Source organism: Anabrus simplex, chromosome 1, assembly GCF_040414725.1.
Source record: "Anabrus simplex isolate iqAnaSimp1 chromosome 1, ASM4041472v1, whole genome shotgun sequence".
NCBI lineage: Eukaryota > Metazoa > Arthropoda > Insecta > Orthoptera > Tettigoniidae > Anabrus > Anabrus simplex.
Window position 1 is genome coordinate 290173928 of NC_090265.1, and position 19215 is coordinate 290193142.

The 19215-nt window shown below is 37.9% G+C and overlaps 1 protein-coding gene across 1 annotated transcript in view; it reads left to right on the plus strand.

Moving 5' to 3' along the window:
• The window catches only part of LOC136864220 (ras GTPase-activating-like protein IQGAP1), a 565781-nt gene that overhangs the window by 269809 nt on the left and 276757 nt on the right, over positions 1 to 19215 (plus strand). Inside the window, exon 15 of the mRNA XM_068226153.1 lies at positions 8348 to 8504. Within this exon, the coding sequence (XP_068082254.1) occupies positions 8348 to 8504 (157 nt within the window). The remainder of the gene's footprint in view (positions 1 to 8347; positions 8505 to 19215) is intronic.

Sequence of the window (19215 nt, forward strand, 5' to 3'; positions counted from 1 at the left end):
TATTAAAATACTTTAAATAAATTAAATTAATGAACATAATTAATCAAAATGTCCATAGTATGGATGCCAGAGTTCACCAGAATGGATCCCTCGAATTTAGATAGAGCATGATAACTCTTTATTTCCCAGGGCGTGTACATAATGCTGCGTACTGGTACATCTGCTTCAGGCCTTACCTAACCTTCTGAAAACGACTAAATAGGTAGGAACTTCACCTAGGTTCATCAGTAACTCCACTTATTCTAAAATAACTAACTATACTCCCCATGAAATCCGTGCATGAGCACCTCATCAACACACCAAAATATACATATTATACACACACAAAATATTACTGGAATGCTCCATATTTACAATAACAGTGAAAACAGTGTGAATAAGAAAGCAAGAACTAAGCCACCATTTGTAGTTAGTTCGTTGAACAATGTACATATATGTCGATAAGTACCCTTCACTGTCTCTGTATCAACACGACTTGCCGATTCTCATAATCAGCCGTTATTTTAACACAGATACTGTACCTCATAATACTGTGTTCACTGACTTTAACCCTTGTTTTAAAGATATATATATTTGAGCAACACATGCTTGTTGTTCCTGAACATAAATGATGGAAAGTCTGAGATATAGCACCTCCCAGCTTTCAGCAACATGTAATACCAGACCGCCACAAATGCTACAATATTTAGTGCCTAAGCACTCCACAATTGTAGGTCAGTCATGTTCCGTAAACATAAAAAGACTACGTTCCACGAACGTTTGAAGTCCAGTCCAGTATAGTCCAGCAGTTTCACTCCAGTACCGTATATCCAGTTTCTCTCGCGTATTGTGTGTCAATACTACTTCATTCCCGTACAGTGTGTGTGGCGAGTGGTGGAAAGACCATAGAAAGTGGAGAGGAACCATATTTACCCCTCGCCAGCTACAGCTGGTTGATGGGAAATCATGATGATGATGACCTATAAATAGCTCATGATATGCAAATAATATTCTGTGAAAATTTAGGTCAGATCACTATCACTCGTAAGTATGGCTTCAACAAGTCAACAAGCTTCAAGCAGTTCACGTTGTGTGGTGAGTGTTAGTCTTGTGAAAGTTATGACTGAAGATGTACCAGACAAGCCGATGATATTGTTTTCAGTTTTGGTGATAGGCTAAAAGAGAGACATTTCATCTCCAAGATTCCATCCTCAGACAAGAACAAAAATATGCTGGCTGGCAGTTTGTTGTTTTGTTAGAAAATAGGTTTCAGGAAAGATGTAAGGACAATGTGTGCCGCTTGTGGAAATGTGCCCTTGCGCTTCAACCCGTTTCAAAGAGTTATACGAAACTCAACATTTAAAGGTAAGATACAAATACATTTTATTAGTATTTGAAGAAAATTATTTTTTCCAAATCAGTAAAATATGGTACTGTGCACATTACATGAAAATAATTTGCGATAAATCAATATCCATAATGTGTAGTGGGCATTTCCTGCTCGGCAATTTATTGTCCATATCGGGGAACATGTTAACCCGATTTATCATGTCATTGCCTGTTGTCTATCTCTCAACGTTGTTGAGGTGGTTTTGCAGTTGCTCACATATTTATTACTTTATACATTCATAATCTGCAAAAAGCTTTATCTCTGATTCCAGTTCTTTACTCATATCATTTATTTATATATATAAGGAAACATAAAAGTCCAATAATACTGTCTTGAGGAATTCCCCTCTTAATGATTACAGGATCAAATAATGCTTCACCTCCTCTAATTCTATGAGTTCTTGTTTCTAATAATATAGCCTCCCATTCATCCACTCTTTTGTTTAGTCCAATTGCCTTCATTTTTGCCAGTAGTTTCCCATGAAATACCCTAGCAAAAGTGTTAGATACGTCAATTGCGATACAGTTCATTTGACCTGAATTTAAGGTGTCTGCTGTATCTTGCTGGAATTCTACAAGTTGTACTTCAGTGGTATAATCTTCGGCATAATCTTCTCTGAATCCGAAGTGCCTTCTGTTGAACCAGTTATTAATTTCAATGTCTAATATAATTAGAAAGAATGTTCCCAAAGCTTACATGCAACACTGACAAATCAACTGGCCTGTAATTCACGGCTTTATGTTTACACCCTTTCCTTCATATTCAGTGGCTAATCTAGCAACCCTGCAATCATTTGATATAGCTCCTTCATGCAAATAGTAATCAAATAAGTACTTCAGATATGGTACTATATCCCAACCTATTTTCTTTAGTACAATATTACCCCTTTTCTTACACAGTTCAAGTCACGCAGAGAATACTGATATAAATGGTGGGGGGAGGGAGTGTAAATCATGGGAAAGAACTTAAGTATGCCAAAATGCCTTTATAATTCTGCACATCCACTGACCAGGGGAAGGGTACCAGTAGGTAGTTAAAATATTTTATAATTTATTTATTCTTTTAATCTGGTTATCTTCCTTAGAATAGCTGCTATTGTGCCAGTATACAACATTAACACACATTTATTCCAGATGAAAAACTACACAATTACTGCTTCCTACAGGAATAGTCTAGAATCAGTCCCTTATACTTGTAATTAATGTCCTCTATTTGTTTTTCATTTTCATAAAGTTTACAAATATTATTTTCACCCCCCTCTATTTATAAAACCTATATCTACATAAAATGTCCACTGTTGCACTTACCTCAGCCCTGCTCTGCTCTGCGCTGTACTTCCCAGATGAAAAAACTTTGTTGCCTATTTGGTCTATGCTGTTCAAATAAATAAAAACTGAAATTGCCTGAGAGTCATATACCTGAAAATGTAAAAAGATTTATTCGTAGGGAATAATGAACAGTCCAACAGTGTTAGGGATAACCTTTGTCAGTATAACAACACACTGTCCTTAGCCTCGTTTGGAGTAAATATAAATTGAACTTTGGATCACATACCTTATTGTTTTAAAATTCAAGCAGTAGTTCATCATTACATTTAATCTTTATACCCGGTGGTGGTGGCGGTGCTGGTGGTGTTCTTATTTTAAGAGGAAGTAAACTGGACAACCATCCTTTATTAACACTAATACTGCCAACTGAATGAACATGAAATGTGAACTGAATCGATAGTATGATCGATCGATATGAATTTGCTACAACTTTATTGGCATGAATTCTCAGAAAAATCACTTTCACAATCATCACTGCTATCTGCAGTACTATTATGATCTCATCTATGGCAATCTCCATGACACTGTCATGCCTCCTGTATTCCTCTTCCAGTTCTTTCACCTTTCTGCAGTAGGAAGGGATCCAATACTTCGGAAAATGAAGGTATTGGCCAAATAAAGACGAGGGCCTAGTAGGGCATGAATATGAAAGACTCTCTAGGCCTTGTTACCTAATACCGTCAGGATTAGAAAAGAGCAAGACCAAGAAAGGTCAGATAGGATAGATGAAACTGAAGAGCCTGACATAAGTGGAAGCAATGCCAGGACTCTGTTAAGGGCTCTGTGGTTGCCCACCAATGTTCCCAAACTGAACCCCTGAGGCCCCTCTTACTACAGACAGGAGATACCATGGGCGTTATTCTACTCCCCCACCACACGTTTCTTTAGATTTCTTTATACCTTCACAATACAAGAAACACTTCCTATTTGTTTTAGGATTTTCCAAAGAGTAACAATTCTGACTTGAAAATGGCCAAATAGCTCCTTAAGAGAAAATATTCTTCAAAGAATACACCGGATCTTAAGTCACTGTAACCCTATGCATCAAAAGATACGTGTGGAACAAGAAATAGCTTCCAGACAAAATCATTCACCGGCAAATTTAGTGATGCGCTTCTGTCATAAACCTGAGTCAGATCCCCGGAGATGTAGCTATTCTACATGTTCTGAGGTAGCAGCTGTGCCCCACGCTCTCATAGCACATCGCCATTTATGCTAAACAGGATGGACTTAAAAATACAGATTTTGACAGTGTGCATTGCGATCCTATGACCTATGTATTATCCGCGAAACTTTTAGTGATAGGTACTTCTTTGTACGGAGGTGAGGAGTAAGGATGGAGCTAGCCTGGTTCCGGTAATACTGCCAACTGAATGGACATGAAATGTGAATTGATTTGATATTATGGATCAATATGAATATGCTACAACTTTATTGGCATGAATTCTCAGAAAAATCACTTTTCACAATCGTCACTGCTATCTGCAATACTATCAATTATAATCTCGTCCATGGCTATCTCCAGTATTCCTCTTCCAGTTCCTTCCCTTTCTGCAGTACCCTTCCCAGTCTGCAGCAGATATTGAATGGAATGCCTTGGTGGTCAGTCGTCGTAAGGTAAGTTAACTGCTGACACATCTCCCGTAATATTGTGTCGTTTGAATTTGCGTTTTATTTTTGCCCTTGCCAATTCAATGGTGTTCAGATCGCGGTTGTATGGGGGAAGACTAAGGACGACGTGACCTTTTCAGCAGCCATGACATCAACAGCATAAATTGTATCAGGAGGCCTGTTTTCTTGAACTAATGTATACAGGGCCTGTTTCCTTTGATTTGTGTCGCAGACAATGTCCCTCCTCCTAGCCACTGCACCATTGTCACTCATGTATCATACCTCGGTATTTTATCCACCTGTCGAGTATGATATGATGCATTATCCATCACTGTCACAGATGCAGGAGACAAATTAGGGAGCACAGATGTTTTGAACCATTTTCCAAAATTATGGGAATTCATTTGGCCATTGCCTAGGGTACTTCCAGCTTCAAATATTGATTGTGCTTCTCTAATGAACCCTTCCTCAAATCCAACACATACAATGATAGCCTTTTCAAAGAGCTTCCCCATGCTGTAACACCCACATCATCTTTTTCTCTCTGCCAGCATTTGCCAGTTGTATTATTATCAATGCAGGACTTGTACAACTAAAATAGTTCCTTGCCTTCTTCCCTAGCACGTTTTATTTGGACGAGGAATCGTGCCTGCCAATCAACGATGTCTGCCCGCTCCAGCAATAAAACACATTTGTTTTGGACTTTCTTCCTCACAAAACCCATACTTTTCAAAACTTTTTATGCTCCACTTCCACTTAATTTCTTTCTTCAGCACAGGGATCAGTTTGTTCACGGTAGGTACCACTTTTTGGACAGCATACAAGTTTTCGATGGTGTCCCATATCACTCGTTTGTCAAAATCATCCAGTTCTATCTTCCCTTGAGCGCTCTCACTACGAGAAAAAGGTGAATATCTCATAAAACTTGCACATGACAACCTACTAGTATCCATAATGATATTGGTTATAACAGATTAGTTAGACTGGTTAGACAGACCTACCTCTTTTTCCTAGGGGTGCATGGAGATTTGCCAGGGTGAGAGGCAGAAAATGCCTTAGTCCTTTTAATAGTTCCAACAGATTTTCGTGTATATGCTGCAGTGTGTTGAATAGAGTGGAAGAGCAGCTCTTCATTTTGTTTCTCCATAGCACAGCACTCTGCAACTTGAGCTATTTTTTCTTCCCTCACTGTGTATAGCCCTTGATGGTTGTTTCCGTGTAGGAGTTCTTGGTGGTTCCTGTGATGTACATGGATTTTCTGCACTCATGTTCAATCCTAACCTATATGTTGGCTTTGTTGTGTAAACAACAATAGTACGTACAGTGTACACCAGATGTCTTACGGCAATGCATAATGGATTCATAGTTTTGTTCAAAGGTTGCCAATACGAATCTTGAAGATAACCGAGATCTACTGATTCAGCACTAGGGAGCTGAAGTAACACTAAAAGTTTTGTGGATAATACTTAATTGGACATGTGGAGAGACAGGATGAAATACTTCAATGCCTGCTGGAGGAGAACTGAAAACTAAAATCTGCCAGAATATCACTATGAGAGACTACATTTCATACAGACTTCAAGTTAGGGGTCATTCACCAACAGGAGACTTTTATCCTATTATTAATGCTGGGAAAGAAACTTAACAATTAATTGTTGATTACTATTGTAGCATCTAATGTGACTGACTGAAATTTGTCTATAATCAACAGACACATCTGAGAGTACACAGGTATGAAGGTTTAGCAGACGCACTGCATGTAAGAGCTGTAAAAGAGAACATAAAGTTTGGGCGTATGATTATCTTCGATTATGGGAAGCCTTTGAAATACAATTCAAAATTACCGGGATACAATGGCAATGGTAAGAAAATTTGGAAAGACAGATATTTTTGTAAAGTTTACTTGGAATCCATTATGGCCTTAAATTACTCCCAGTATAAACTCATGTGAAACTCCCAACAATAGGCCCAATACCACCTTCCGTGTATTTCTTGCAAAACTAAAGAAACTATTACGTTTAATAAACCAGACACAAATATTCGTTAAGTACAAACTTTTTTGTACACTGTTGAATTTCAAATGAGAGGTTTTCTCCATATCCATTTGTTGCTGTACCTTAAAGAAAATTAATTTTCAGGTACATCTCAGATATTGACAAACTCATTTCTGTGGAAATACCTGCTCCCAGTGATACTACTACCCTATTCAATGTAGTGAAGTCTCATATAGTGCATGGGCCTTGGATTAATCTCAATCCCAATTCTATTTGTATGGTAAACAGAAAGTATAGAAAGGACTTCCCAAAGGATTTCATGGCTGAAACAAAGGAGAAAGTGAATGGCTATCTCCTTTATCAAAGGTAATAACGTGAAAGTTGACAATCATTTTATAGTGCCTTAAAATCCTTTCCTTTTTTTTTTCTAGTTTCAAGCTCATATTAATGTAGATATTTGCACAATTGTTAAGGGTATAAAACATATCCACAGATATGTTTACTAAGTCCACCTCTGTGGTGTAGTGGTTGGTGTGATTAGCTTGATTTATATCTTGATTTATAAATTTCATTTTTGTTCCGTATTGATAGCCACCAAATATCATAAAAAGAAAGAAAGGTTCCACCTAATCAATACTTATTTAGTATCACATGTATGATGGAATATCACATGTATAATAGGACCGGTTTCGACCTCTTACAAGGTCATCCTCAGCTACATTAGAATCCTATGTTCGCATTCTATGTTTGCATTTTGTATTATGCCTCATTTCTAAAAGCTTTATGACATGCATATGACAGGCATAATACAAAATGCAAGCATAGGATTCTAATGTAGCTGAGGATGACCATGTAAGAGGTCAAAACCGGTCCTATTATACATGTGATATTCCATCATACATGTGATTATAAATAGGTATTGATTAGGTGGAACCTTTCTTTCTTTTTATGATATTTAGTGTGATTAGCTGCCGCACTGGAGGCCCAAGTTCGATTCCTGGCTCTATAATAATAATTTCATTAATGATCTTTGTTCATCATTCGCTTTCTGAATAATTAAGTCATAATCAGTATCTAGAACCACGGAATATTCATTGCTTTCAGTGCATGGTAAGTCTCTGATAACTGACAATCCAAAAGTTCAAAGAGAAAATTCCATGTAATATTGTCATCCTACTGCTGTCGCATAGATTCAGTTGATAAGGTGTTTGTTGATTGTAAAGACATAGGTAACCTTCACTAAGAGAATCTTTAAAAGTATCCCATAATTCAACTGAATTAGTTAGTTTTTGAAATATACACATGGAGCAAAATAATTGTCTCAATTGAAATGGCATTTAAAAAATTAACGCTTCATGTAGGCAGTGATGACATTCAATTAATCTACACTCCATTGCTGCTTCCTTGAATGTAGAACAGCTTAAGTTTTTGGTTGTGTAGAAGGGGGTTCGATTCTCACGTCAGCCATCCTTTTAAGTGGTTTTCCATGGTTGCCCACTTCCCCTCCCGGCAAATGTCAGAATGGTACTGAAGGCCATGGCCGCTTCCTTCCCTCTTCCTTGCCTATCCCTTTCGATTTTCGCATCCTCCTCACAAGGCTCCTCTTTGGCATTACAGGTGAGAGAGCGCTTGGGCAAGGTACTGGTTCTCCTCCCCAGTTGTATCCTCCGACCCAGAATCTCACACTCCAGGACACTTCTCTTCTACCTTCGGTGGGAACGACAGAAAAAGTATGTAATTGTGAGTCGAAAATTATACGGAAAAATTTGATAAGTGGTACGAGGGCTGGAACGGGGTCCACTCAGCCTCGGGAGGTCAACTAAGTCATCATATCTAACCCCATATTGCCTAAATATCTCTTGCCAGCAGTAAAAGTCATGTTTTATATGTATTTTTTGTTGTGTTCAGTATTTGTTTACCAGCTGTATTCTTCGTAAGAACATCCTGGCATTGAAGAATTTTTAATTCTACTTTGGAAGTATCTTTCTGAGTGTACGGAAGAGCTAATTTATCTACTGTATTTACGTTTTTTCTTTTCTTTGCAGGATCTTGATCCTGCATTTAAAGTGAAATATTGGCAAGCATTATTTACTTGTCGCCAGCAGAAACTAGAAGATAACTGTGAATGTCCTGTCCTATCTTACTTTGATATCCAAGAATGTGTGGATTTAGTCAACCAACAGTGTGAAGATAGTAACCAGAGTAAGTTATTAGAAATACATGTAACTATTATTCTTCAAACAAAGAGTGATGATGTCATGACTTTTTTACTTTTCAATATTTGGACAAATCTATTTTATCAGGATGGTTCTGATAACCTGATCCCGTGAGGATTAGGTGGAAGGGGTCAGAAAGGCAATATTATTGAACCTTCCTGTTTATTTACATATGAGACCCATTGCCTGGAAAGAGACCTAAAGTCTAATTTTTCATTTTAGAGATTTTTGGGGTTCTAAAATTTGCATAAGATACTGAACATTTTAAAAAACGGTTCGTATTTCTAGGTGCAACACTTTTAGGATACTACCAGTAATCATTGACTGTTGCTATTAGGAAAACTGTATTTTGAGAAAAATGCAATTACAGCTTTCCCTAATTGTCTTGCTAATTGTTCAAAGTTTTCATTGCATCAAGTTACGATGATTCAAACTGTTGTAAACTTACTTTAAGAAGACCGATAGGTAAAGAAAGAAGTCAAAATATAGAAATGCAACTTTTACACCACAGGCACTTTTGTTTAGCTCTTCTGTAAAAATGTATATTGCCAACTGGGTCCGTTTCCATGCAAAGAAGTCAAAATATAGAAATGCAACTTTTACACCACAGGCACTTGTGTTTAGCTCTTCTGTAAAAATGTATATTGCCAACTGGGTCCGTTTCCATGCAACGGATATTATATATATACAGTGTTTAAATATGAGTGAATGACTAAAATCGCAGATAAACTTTTTTTTTTTTTGATGACGTTGTTATGTTTGGAACATCACTGCATGTATTAAATTATTGAACTGTATAATTAATTGATAAGAGGTATACATATTTAATCATCATTTTTAAATTATATATAGGGTTTTAATCATTCATTTCACATCATCATTTCATTTCTTTGTATCGCGGCTATAACGTATTCTGAACGAACAGCTTATTGTGTAAAATATTTCAACATCATTCGTATTAATAGCTTGCAGTAAATTTTCCAATAGCCGTAGTAAGGTGACCAGAGTCAGCAGGCTAATTTCAGCCCATTACCAGGAAATACGTCATCAAGCATATGAGAGACCGTACCCCTTCCATAATCTGAGGAGACAGTTGTAAAATTATTAACGTCTACTTTTCGAAGTTCGCTACTTGACGCTTCATTTCCGCGGGAAAGTTCAACCTATGTGAATGGACGTAATGAAGCAACATGATGGATTCATAGCAATACATTGGAGAAGGGATAAGACCTCACATCTTACTGGACCATGTTATATGGTTGATGAAGGGAGACTCTCACTCAGACACTCTTACTTGGAAAGACTCTTGGAAGGAGACTCTTACCACAATTCTACGTCTGCACATCGGAGAAGATCTTAACTTAGTTCACTTCACATCTGAGTAGCGTACTACTCAAAAGTTACTCTCATTGGGACCTGTTATCTCAATGACGTGAGGTAAAGTCAACGGGAGACTGGTTTTGACTGGTATAGGGCAGGAGAGATTTTATTATGAATTTAGTTTGCTTTGGACGGGTACCCATTCTTTTACAACTAGGGTTGTTAGCCCTAGAGGTTGCTTCAAGATGTTTTATGGCTTCTGGGCATTTACCAGTCTTCGCCGTAACCCTGGCAAGGGACCCGTTTTTTTTCACCGTGGTATTTTATTTCCCTACTACCCTCTGACTCTGCTGGCGGCAGAGCCAACGAGCTTCCCAAATTCCAATGGGACGCGCCCGATGAGGTAACCGGTAAATTATTATTATTTATCAACAATTGTTTTTAAACCATAAGCTTGAAGGCTGGCACCCATGGGATATTGTTTATGGAGAAACAATGATATATTACTTTTATTAACATTAAGGTGCCCTGCCACGTCACAATTTTGTCACACGTCTGTGGGCCGAGTGGGTACGTCACAACGTTATAAGTATAGAGTAATAAATAAGTTACAGGATTGAAGCGACTGGGGAAAAAAACCTTGACAATGTTGTGCAATTTTCTGCAGATGATGGTATGACTATAAATGGGGTGAAAATTTAGGTTGTAAGTTTCACCAGGAGAAAATGTCCTCTTATTTTTAAACTACTAGCTGACCCGCCCCAGCTTCACACAGGTGGCCTTACATATTAAATATCTCTGTGTGTACTATGTTACATGATTCCCCATCTGGAGCCAACATTAAAAAAAAATTCTTTGGAAGTAACATGCAACAGGGCCATGTAGAGTTAACCGTTAGGAAAAACATTCAATGCTTAGGTCCAGACCTTGAACGTTTAGACTTTGGTCCTGTGCTTTAATGATGGTCATACTAAAACACACTTTTACTGGAAATTGGTGCCTTTTAAACTGAAATGGTAGGTTGGTGGGTATCATTGGTATTCAAGGGATCAAAACCAGTTTCATCGGCTCCACAGCCAGGATTGTACCCTCTGACGACTGGGACAAATAATTCTGACGTATGTAGTCAAAATTACCTATAATTCCATGGAAATTATCCCATGCATAATAAAATATATCGGTTGCCAAGAATTTTAGTCAATTGGACAGTTACCAGACGGTCCCTTTGTCAGTCTCAAGGAAATAGACTCTTCAAAAACAAAATCTTATTTTAAGCTGTACTTCCCCATACATTTCAAATGAATTGCTGTGATTTCGCAGTGGACGATCAAGGGAGGCCGTCGGACTAACCTTTATTCCTGGGATGTCTCAACATATCGTACATGTTTCGTGTTAGATAACCTCTGATTGTGTTTCGCTCCTCATATTCGAGGTTAAACAGTGTTCTCGGTAGTGTTTAAACGTGGTTGACTGAACATTAGTTTTAAACAGTATCTGAATGATAAGAAAACGTCTCTGCAATGCGGTGGTCACACATTGTTTAACCATAGACATAGTCTAAACACAGTTTCTGCAATTGGCCCTTAGCATTTGGAATGTTGTATCCTATATTAGCGTGTCGTCTAGGCACAATGAAATCACAAAAGGAAACAAAACCAACAACTTTATCTTAATCTATCTATATTATTGCTCAGTGCAACAATTCACTGCAAGATACAAAACTCATATGATGCAATCTCGTCTTATAGGCACCTCTAGCAGTCAAATTCTAAACTTGCTTGCTTGACATAAACTGTAACCTTGTCTTATAGACAGGGACTGCAGAAGTATCTCAGGAAAGGTCATGTAGAAAAAGCCCATTGCCCATCATAAAGATGGCTGACAGTAAAGGCAGGCTCTGTGACCTAGGCAACGCCATGAGTAGAAAGTAGTGCACATCTTCGTGGCTTCCCTGGTAGTGATGGGAACACAAACAAAATGGGTGACAGTTAGGGAAAAAATTTTAAGCAAATATAAGTGAAAACTTGATAAAATCTGCCCAGTACTTCCTCAGATTAGCGCTTCCAAACATACAGAAGAAAAAGACGTTACTTTATACTATGTATAGACGATGATGGGATAAAAGTACCTCGTGGGAATTGCTGAGAGTACGAAGGTGTGTAATAGATAGAAAGATTTTCATTGGGATTGTAAATAAGGTTACAGGTCTCTTCATAGAGTTTGGACATTGTAGGGGTTATAGTAAGGACAGTGTGTATAAGTCACTGGTAAGATCTATCAGAGTATACCAGTGTATAGGACCCTCACTAGAATTACTAGATTCAAGAACTGGAAAAGATCCGAAGGAAAGGACCATGATTTGTTCTGAATTATTTCCAACAAAAGAGAAATGATTTAAAAATATTGCAAACTTGGACAATGTTATGCATTAAACAGCTATCAGCCAAATATTGAAGTTGAGAAAAATGCAATTGAAAGTTAAAACTGTTAAATCTTCCCTGTTGGCTCTGTTTGAGTTTCAAAAACAGTCTTATTTCTATGCATTTGTGACGGTTCTTGCGTTTAAATCAGAAAAATACTGAAGGAAATTGGCTTATGAACATTTGAGACATTGATGTTTTTTCTTATTTGTGAATTTAGTTACGCATAAAACTGCTAAGCGCCATTTTTGGCGCATAGCTTGTTGTGACGTTAATCTATAAAACACAGCACTTATGCATAAAATGGCTAAGCACCTTTTTTCTTAATTTTCCCTTTTTATTCAAACATTAGTTTAGACTATTTCAGGATCCTGGACAAGTAACTTGAAGTGTACACTGAGAAATCTTGTTTTAAAACAACAGCAATTGCAACGCTCCTGACAATTTAACAAATAAATGACGTGTGTCATAGGGACTTGCACGTACAAGATAATTTACCAAAGATCCAATAATTCATAACAAACAAGGAAGAGTACTGGAACAAACCCAAAATGGAAGGAGAGGAGGTGATCGAGGAACTACGAGGCAAATTCAATATCAAAATGACACCAATGTTTTCAAAAAGGTAAAATAAAAATATAATTAATAAATAATAATCTACATTACATAAAATTGTGAAAAGAAAGGAAAATTCTGAAAATAATGATAAGGTGATAGAAGATTAATAATAATTTCATATTAAATAAATAAGCTACAGGTAAATAAGGTCACATCTGAAGTATAAATTCATTACATTTCCCCAAGCTACACTGGTGCACCAGTTTCTTACCTTACACATTTTAAAAATATTTACATGAAATAAAATTTAATATTAACGCCAGAAAAATGGGTTGTATGGCAAATCAAGGGCCCGGGACAACACCCAACGGAGGTTACGTCCCCACAATACCCGCGTAAATAAGAACACCAGACACATCACGTTAAAGCACAAGGTAACACAAATCTCAGCCAAATGTCATTCCGCAAGATCATCATAATAATGAAAATAGCACCCTTAAAAAAAGAGCAGAAGCAGTAGAAAGCTAGGGTGATAAATAAGATGCCCAAAACATATTAAAATAGAAAGTGCAAGTTAACTTCACAACATTGAGATCAAAAACCAATATGACATGAGAAGACAAACAAATGCATTGTCATCCACACAGAACACGAACAAGATGCTGTTATCTCGGCCGATACCGACACAATAATCAGAAGTTACATAACGGGCAAGCACAAGAGATAAAACAACAATGGGGAATGAGAGATAAGACAGACCCCAAACATCTCGCGCGAGGGCTGCCCAAAACCCTTGACTTAAACCAACAAAATTAGGAATGGTAGCAGCCCAATCCAGGAAATAATTACCCATGAGAAATAAAGATTTATAAATTAATAATAATAATAATAAATAAATAAATAAATAAATAAATAAAATGATAACTTAAAAAAAAAATGATAACTTTAAAAAAAATGAAAACTTAGTGCAGCATAGCATTAGTTCGAAACACGTACAAGAAGGCCGAAATACACGAAAGGATGCCTGAAAACCAAACAGATAATCACAACACCAAACACAGGGGCAAACACGAATACCGCAACATCAGTGATACATACCAAAATTTTGAAGATAGTAACCGCACTCGCATCCAGGAAATAACACAGAAAACTTACACATATACGCAGGTAAACCAAGAAAACCAGGGAAAACAAGGTTACACACAGGCAAGGGCGAAATTTTAAAAGTTACGCAGACAATAATGACCTTTACAGCAACACATGACGTTCACTTGAAACTAGAACGCAGTACACCAAACTTAGATAAAATTCAAATCATAGTTAAAAACACAACCTATAATATAAATAACACACCCCAAGAACACAACATTAACACCAATAAATTACAACAGTGTACTTATAAAGAGGTCATATGACTGAGTAACCGACGTGTTTCGAACCAACACTCATACTCGCCAGAATTTATGTAATAAACTTACATGCTACATCACACAACTATACTAATATGAACGAAGAATATAAAAGGCAGAAACAATCCCCTGCTGGGGCAGTTATAAGACCTTATCCAATCCCCGAAGGTAAAATAAAAGTTTTATGTGCCGGTAAGCACGCCATTATTGAGCAGTTAAGCTTCCACACTCGTCAAAGTCAATAAGTCAAGAGAGACACTCCGATCAAGGCCACAAGGGGCGACACTGTCCAACATCACAGCACAACCTGGTGTGCTCCGTCAAAGCACGCCTAGTAATCCAGCTCGCACATAGATAGCGCAGGAGTACAAGTTCCAGTCCACAGTACGATCGACTCCACTAAATATAACTTGCAGAAAGTTACGCGCTGTCATGTCCCAATAGTCTTACATCCAAAGAGTAGTATTACCATCCACCAGTCCCATAGTGTTGAATTCCAGTTCCAAATAGATAATGGCAATATTAAGAATGATGATATCGGCACATTATCAATAAAACAAAGTTCAACAGTAAAATGCTTAATCCACAAAATGTTATTTGCTTGGATAGTTCACACAATTTAATAAGTGTCGCGTAGACAGTAGATAGTCCAAATATATGGCACAAGTAGCGTATTTTTTAATAACGCTACACAATTTTATTTTCAATATTAAAGTCAAAGCACAAATACATTTGAATATATTTCTTAATGATGTTTAATTTAATAATAATAGTAATAATAATAATAATGATAATATTTAAGGTTGTGGCGACCCCATCGCCCAGTGGGAAACCACTGCAATCAGCCACCCGAGTATTGGCGGGAAAACCATAACCTTTTTGGTTAGGAGGAAATGCCTACCTACAGCCATGAACATCTCGAGGCACCTCTCGATCAACAACCGAGTTCTATTTTCGTGATCTTTCCCAAAAGATCACCACTAGTTGTATTTTCAACTTGTAACCCTAGCATGATGGAACACACGGTACCAATGCAACTACCCCAGGCCCCGGACACAGGTCCGGTTTCTCCCGATCGTCGGATTCTGGGGGATCGGGAACATCATGCTTCAGAAAAGGATCGGAGCTTCTCAAAATCTCTTCGCCCCCAAAAAAAGGAACTTCCTTGGTACTATTAACACCAACAGACTGCTGAAAACTGGAAAGTTTAAACAACTGACTGACGCCCTGGACAAGTTTGATATTCAAATCCTAGCGATCCAAGAAACCAGATTTCAAGATGAGAACCACTTTGACTCTGAACACTTCAGGATATTTAAGGGTAAACCAGCCATAAATATCAAAGGGAATTTATCAATACTTGGGACGGCCTTTGCAGTAAGGAAATCCATCTTAGATTCAGTCATCGACTTTACATCATTTTATGAAAGAATCTCGGTGCTTACAGTGAAATCAAGCAATAAAGCATATGCCTTGATAAATGCCCATGCCCCCACTAACATAGACAATAAGAAAAGTCCTCAGAAAGTAAAAGACTTTTGGGAACTGCTTGAAGAAACTACTAGCAAGATCCCTAAACATAAAGTTAAAATCTTATTAGGGGATTTCACTGCACAGGTTGGCAGAGAGAAGAAATACAGATCAATCGTAGGACTTCATCCTGCACATCGGCGGACTAATAAGAATGGAGAACGTCTAATAAGCTTTTATACATCATTCATGCTGAAACTTATGTCCACGCCCTTTATGGGACATTGACATAAAAAAAAAAGAACTTGGAGATCACCTATCCCATTACTAGGAGAATTCCAGATTGATCATATTGCTATTTCCATAAAGAATATGCTTGAGATTCAGAATGTTAAAGTACGGAAGGAAGATGTCGATTCGGATCACTACCTTACCCAAATTAAGGTTAGGTTCCAACCAAACAGATCCAGACCTAAAGGCAACCGATTTCCAAGAGTGGATCCGGACTGCCAGAGGAAGAACGCTGACGTTTTCGTATGTGACATACACGATCAAGATCCTAAGGTGTGGCCAGACATTTGCAACACATTACAGTCATCAGCAATGAAATTTGGACAGCCACCTAGGAAACATAAACACAGAGGGGTGGAACACAACCTGTGATGAAACTATCATTGACTGAATCAAAGCATGGAATCATTGGAATGGACACCGAACAGTCACAAGATAGCAGAATTTCCTTAAGACTCAAAAACTGACCTCAAAGACAATCCGCCACGAAAAACGTATATACGAGAAAAACAGACTTGCAGAGATAGAACAGGATTTCCAGAAAACAACACTCGGAGTTTCTACAAGACATTTTGTGAGAACTTATCAGGGTACAAACCACCAACGTTAAGTTTTCGTCGACCTAACGGATCACTAGAGACATACAGTAAAGAGAACAGCAGGATACTGCCTGACTATTTTAAAATCTACTGAACTGCGATCCACCAATTGAAAGACTACAGTTTGAAAAACCTCCACCAAACCCAGATTCACAGCCCTCAACTCAAGAAATAAGAGATAATCCAATCGCTCTGGGAACGATGGCATAACTGCAGAGATGTTGAAAATAGGAGATGACCTCATCAGAAAAATTCATACACTCCTAACAGAAATATGGGAGACCATGATGTTTCCAAAGGACTGGAAGAATGCCATTACCCATCCGTTACATAAGAAAGGCGATCGAACAAACCCCAACAACTACAGAGGCATATCCCTTTTACCAGTTACATACAAGGTTCTATCTAAAGCGCTATTAAACAGAGTAGAACAACAAACAGATCATTTGATTGGTGAATACCAAGCAGGCTTCAGAAAAGGTAGATCGTGTTCTGAGCAAATTTGGAGCCTGAAGACGATATTAAGGACACGCCACAGTACCACCACATTTGTCACCTTCGTGGACTTCAAGAAGGCGTATGACTCTATCGACAGACAAAACTGTAATAAGAAGATGTACAATATTAGAAGGATCCACCTTTCAATACTTTGTTGTAAGTTGAACTAAAAAGAAGTCGCAACTTGTTTATTGGGACCGGTTTCGACACATTACAAGTGTCATCATCAGCCAAATAGTAAAGTAGGGCAAGATATAAAGATCTTGAAACAACTAATACATTGAACACAGGCAAAAAATTAACATTGATTCATATCGTAGCAATTCAGTTAATGTCCAAAACACAATGATCGCAGTCAAGAGAGTAAACAGAACATCATTTTCGTGCGCCGAAAACAAATATAGTTGAAGTTCACAAGCAGGTCAAGTATGCACTTATGTAGAGTCGTTGCTAGACAGGTCTTGTAGGCATTTGTTTCTCAGGCCGAAGAGTAAAAGGTGACGTAATTGAAGTCTTAGGCAAACAGTGTAGGATTTAATTTCATAAAATTCAAAGTAGATATATAAGTTTGAGAATAATTTAAAACATTAAAAAGAATAAAGCCAAATAAAAATATATTAAAAATAGGAAGAAATAATAAAAGAAAATTGCAATGTGAGGTTCAACTCAAAACAACTTGCCGTCGTAATTGATAGATGAATGGGAGATGATAAAGAAAAGGTTGGGGAACGTTTATTAGAGGGTGGTGGTGGTGATTATTGCTATTAGAGGAAGTACAAATGGGTAAATATCTTCTATATAACACTAAACCGAGGAAAAAAGAGGAAGAGGTCCGACACTTCGAAAAATGAAGATATCGGTAAAGGGAGACAAGGGCCACGAAGGGCGTGAAAATAAGACTCCCTAGCCCTCGCAAACCTAATAGCGTCGGGGTCGGAAAAGAACAAGAGTTGACCAAGGGAGGTCGGACAGGATATATGAAAGTGAGGAGCCTGGCACAAGTAAGTACAAGCAGTGCCAGGACTCAGCTAAGGGCCCCGTGGTCGCCAACCCACGCTCCGAAGTTCAGATCCCCTGGGGAGTTAGAGAGTGGGAAGGAAAGGAAAAATGGAAGGGATCCGATATTTCGAAAAATGAAGATATCGGCCAAAGGAAGACAAGGGCCACGAAGGGCGAGAAAATGAAAGACTCCCTAGCCCTCGGAAACCTAATAGCATCGGGGTCGGAAAAGAACAAGAGTTGACCAAGGGAGGTCGGACAGGATAGATGAAAGTGAGGAGCCTGGCACAAGTAAGTGGAAGCAATGCCAGGACTCAGCTAAGGGCCCCGTGGTTGCCAACCCACGCTCCGAAGTTCAGAGCCCCTGGGGCTTAGAGGGTGGGAGGGAAAAGGAAGAGAAGGGGGGGCGGGGAACTAAGGAGGATCAAGGGGGGTGTTGCGGAAGGGGGAAGTGGCATGAGAGGTTATTGTGTAAATTGTGAAAGATTGATCTCTTACTTGTTGACTTCAGGTTATTTAAAATTGAGATGAGAAAATCGAAAAGGGCATTGGGTTTCTCAGAAATATCATTAAGATTAAGATTTGGATTGAAAAACTGGTCAAGGTGTATAAAACAGTTTTCGGTGATGTCTAGGAGAGGGCCTTTATTCAGAGTGCTGAGAATTTCAATATCCTGGTTTATTGTAGTGAAAACATGTTATGTGTCATGTATGTGTTGTCCCACTGCCGAAAATCTGTTGTGCTTTATTTCATTAACGTGTTCAAGGTACCTAATTTTGAAGTTACGACCAGTTTGACCTATGTAAGAAGAATTACAGTTGTGGCACTTAAAACGATATACGCCTGATTTAGAAAAGACACTTGTTCTATTTATGGAGTTGGAGTTATGTAATAATTCAAGGTTTCTATTATTAGTTCGAAAAGAAATCATGGTATTATGTTTTTTGAAGATATTAGCTATACTGTAGGTATTTGTATTGAATGTGAATGTGGCGTAAGCAGCTGGTTTAGGAATATCTTTTAAGAGTGTTGTGTTAGGGCGGTGTCTAAATTTGTTAATGATTTGTTCAATAAAATATGTATTATAATCATTAAATTTGGCAATGGAGCGGATGATGTTTAGTTCCTTATTT